Source organism: Sinocyclocheilus rhinocerous, unplaced genomic scaffold (genome assembly GCF_001515625.1).
Source record: "Sinocyclocheilus rhinocerous isolate Xijiao unplaced genomic scaffold, SAMN03320098_v1.1 C36798580, whole genome shotgun sequence".
Lineage (NCBI taxonomy): Eukaryota > Metazoa > Chordata > Actinopteri > Cypriniformes > Cyprinidae > Sinocyclocheilus > Sinocyclocheilus rhinocerous.
The window spans coordinates 1-1,817 of record NW_015786023.1 but is presented as its reverse complement, the minus strand read 5'-3'; the positions used below and the strand labels follow the sequence as shown (position 1 = coordinate 1,817).

At 38.9% G+C, this 1,817-nt stretch overlaps 1 protein-coding gene across 1 annotated transcript; it reads left to right on the top strand.

Annotated features, from left to right (window-relative positions):
* Positions 1-698: 698 nt before the first annotated feature.
* On the top strand, positions 699-1,789 carry LOC107736581 (protein-serine O-palmitoleoyltransferase porcupine-like; the record flags this gene model as incomplete). Its single annotated transcript, XM_016547962.1, has 4 exons — positions 699-867; positions 1,115-1,307; positions 1,432-1,475; positions 1,608-1,789. Coding segments are annotated over exons 1-4 (555 nt in total), but the record flags the coding sequence as incomplete, so codon positions are not given.
* Positions 1,790-1,817: the final 28 nt, after the last annotated feature.

Here is a 1,817-nt window from a genome sequence, read left to right as displayed (position 1 = left end):
CATAATTAATATTAATTAATTATATTACATATATATTCATAAACACAATTTTGCTGAAAAATCTAAATATTGGTGACTGGTTTATAATTTTTAACCCGTTCAAACCTATGCCAACATTTTTACTGGTCCTACCACAAAAGTTGATAAATCTTATTTTTTGCTAAACATTTATGTGTGTACCAGAACTTAAGATTTTTCAATGTTTTTGAAAGAAGTATCTAATGCACACAGAGGCTGCATATATTACTTGATCAAACAACACTAATATTGTGAAATATTATTACAATTTAAAATACTGTTGTCTATTTTAATATATTTCAATATATAATTTATTCCTTCAAAGATTATTCTAATGATGGTTTTATATATATATAAGCTCATAAAAACTCATGACAGGTATAAATTCATAACATTCATATCAAACAATGATAATAATGCAGAACTTCACTAATAGATAAGCTAGATGACGTTACATTGTTGACATATTTAAATCCGCACATTTGCAACCTTATGTATTCTTTGCAAGGCATAAAAACAGATGTTCAAGGTCAACAAATATAAGATTTTGTGATAATGCAGCACTGGCAGATTAGCTCCAGTGACATTTCCATCAACTGGCCAGAAATAGTCTCACATTAGCACTGTTTATCCAATAATCATACAATAAAATAATACTCTGTTTTTCCTCTCTAGACCCTGTCTGTGTGTAACAGCTTTCCAGGGACATAACGATGGATTCCTTCGGGCGTGTGGAGTTCTTGCAGGCTCTAGCAGAGGGCTGTGTGCTGCCCACTGCCCAGCAGGGTTTAGAGCAGGTCTGGCAGCTTCTGCTCGTCTGCCTGCTGTGTCGGGTCATCTGTAGACTAGGTGAGTCCATCATGCACAACACCAGCCCTCAAACACCTGCTCAACTGTCTTCCCCCAAAGGATGGGAACATGGCGCAGTTGATTCTCTTATGGCTAACATCAATGCTTTTTGTCATCTGTTTCACAGCTATGTGTATTGTACCGAAAATCTTCACACTTGATCTTGTTATATCCAACTCATGTTGCTGTATGGGTCCATCTGTTGAGTCTTGATGCGGCAAGCTAATGCTGTCTCTCTTTTTGACAGGTGTCTCATGTCATGTGAAGCATCTGAGCTCACTGGCGGGCGGCCTGTACGTGTTGTACACATTCTTTGAGCTGCACATGATGTGGGTGATTATCCTGTGCCTGCTTTGCTACCTCATCCTGCTCCTCAGCATAAACTCCAGCAGCCGAGGAGTCTTCCTTTCTGTCGTCATCCTTATTTACATGCTGATGGGGTCTGTCATTCACTTCCACACGATTGCATTTTATAGATAGGGCCTAATGAACACAGAAAATTGGTTCAAATTGGAAAAACTCACAATCACAAGTGGCCACATATTTTGATCATTTTTATTGTAGGGAGCTACACATGATAGACGCAGCGACCTGGCATAAGATGAGAGGTGTGTCTTCACTGAATTATTATTAATTGGAATGTTTTATTGAAGTTTTTTTTTTCATGTCACATAATTTTCATCAAATGACACTCATTATGGTGTCGCATTTCCCATACGGACCGTTTCGTTTGTGTCCAGGATCTCAGATGGTGGTGGCCATGAAGGCCATCTCTCTGGCCTTTGACCTCGATCGAGGCGCTGTGTCCTCTTTTCCCTCACCGCTGGAGTTCATGGGATACCTCTGCTTTGCGGGAACCATTATCTTTGGGCCATGGATCAGTTTCGCCAGCTACACAGATGCAATTATTGGGTGCAAAATGGTAAATACAATGATTTTTTAAATTCCTA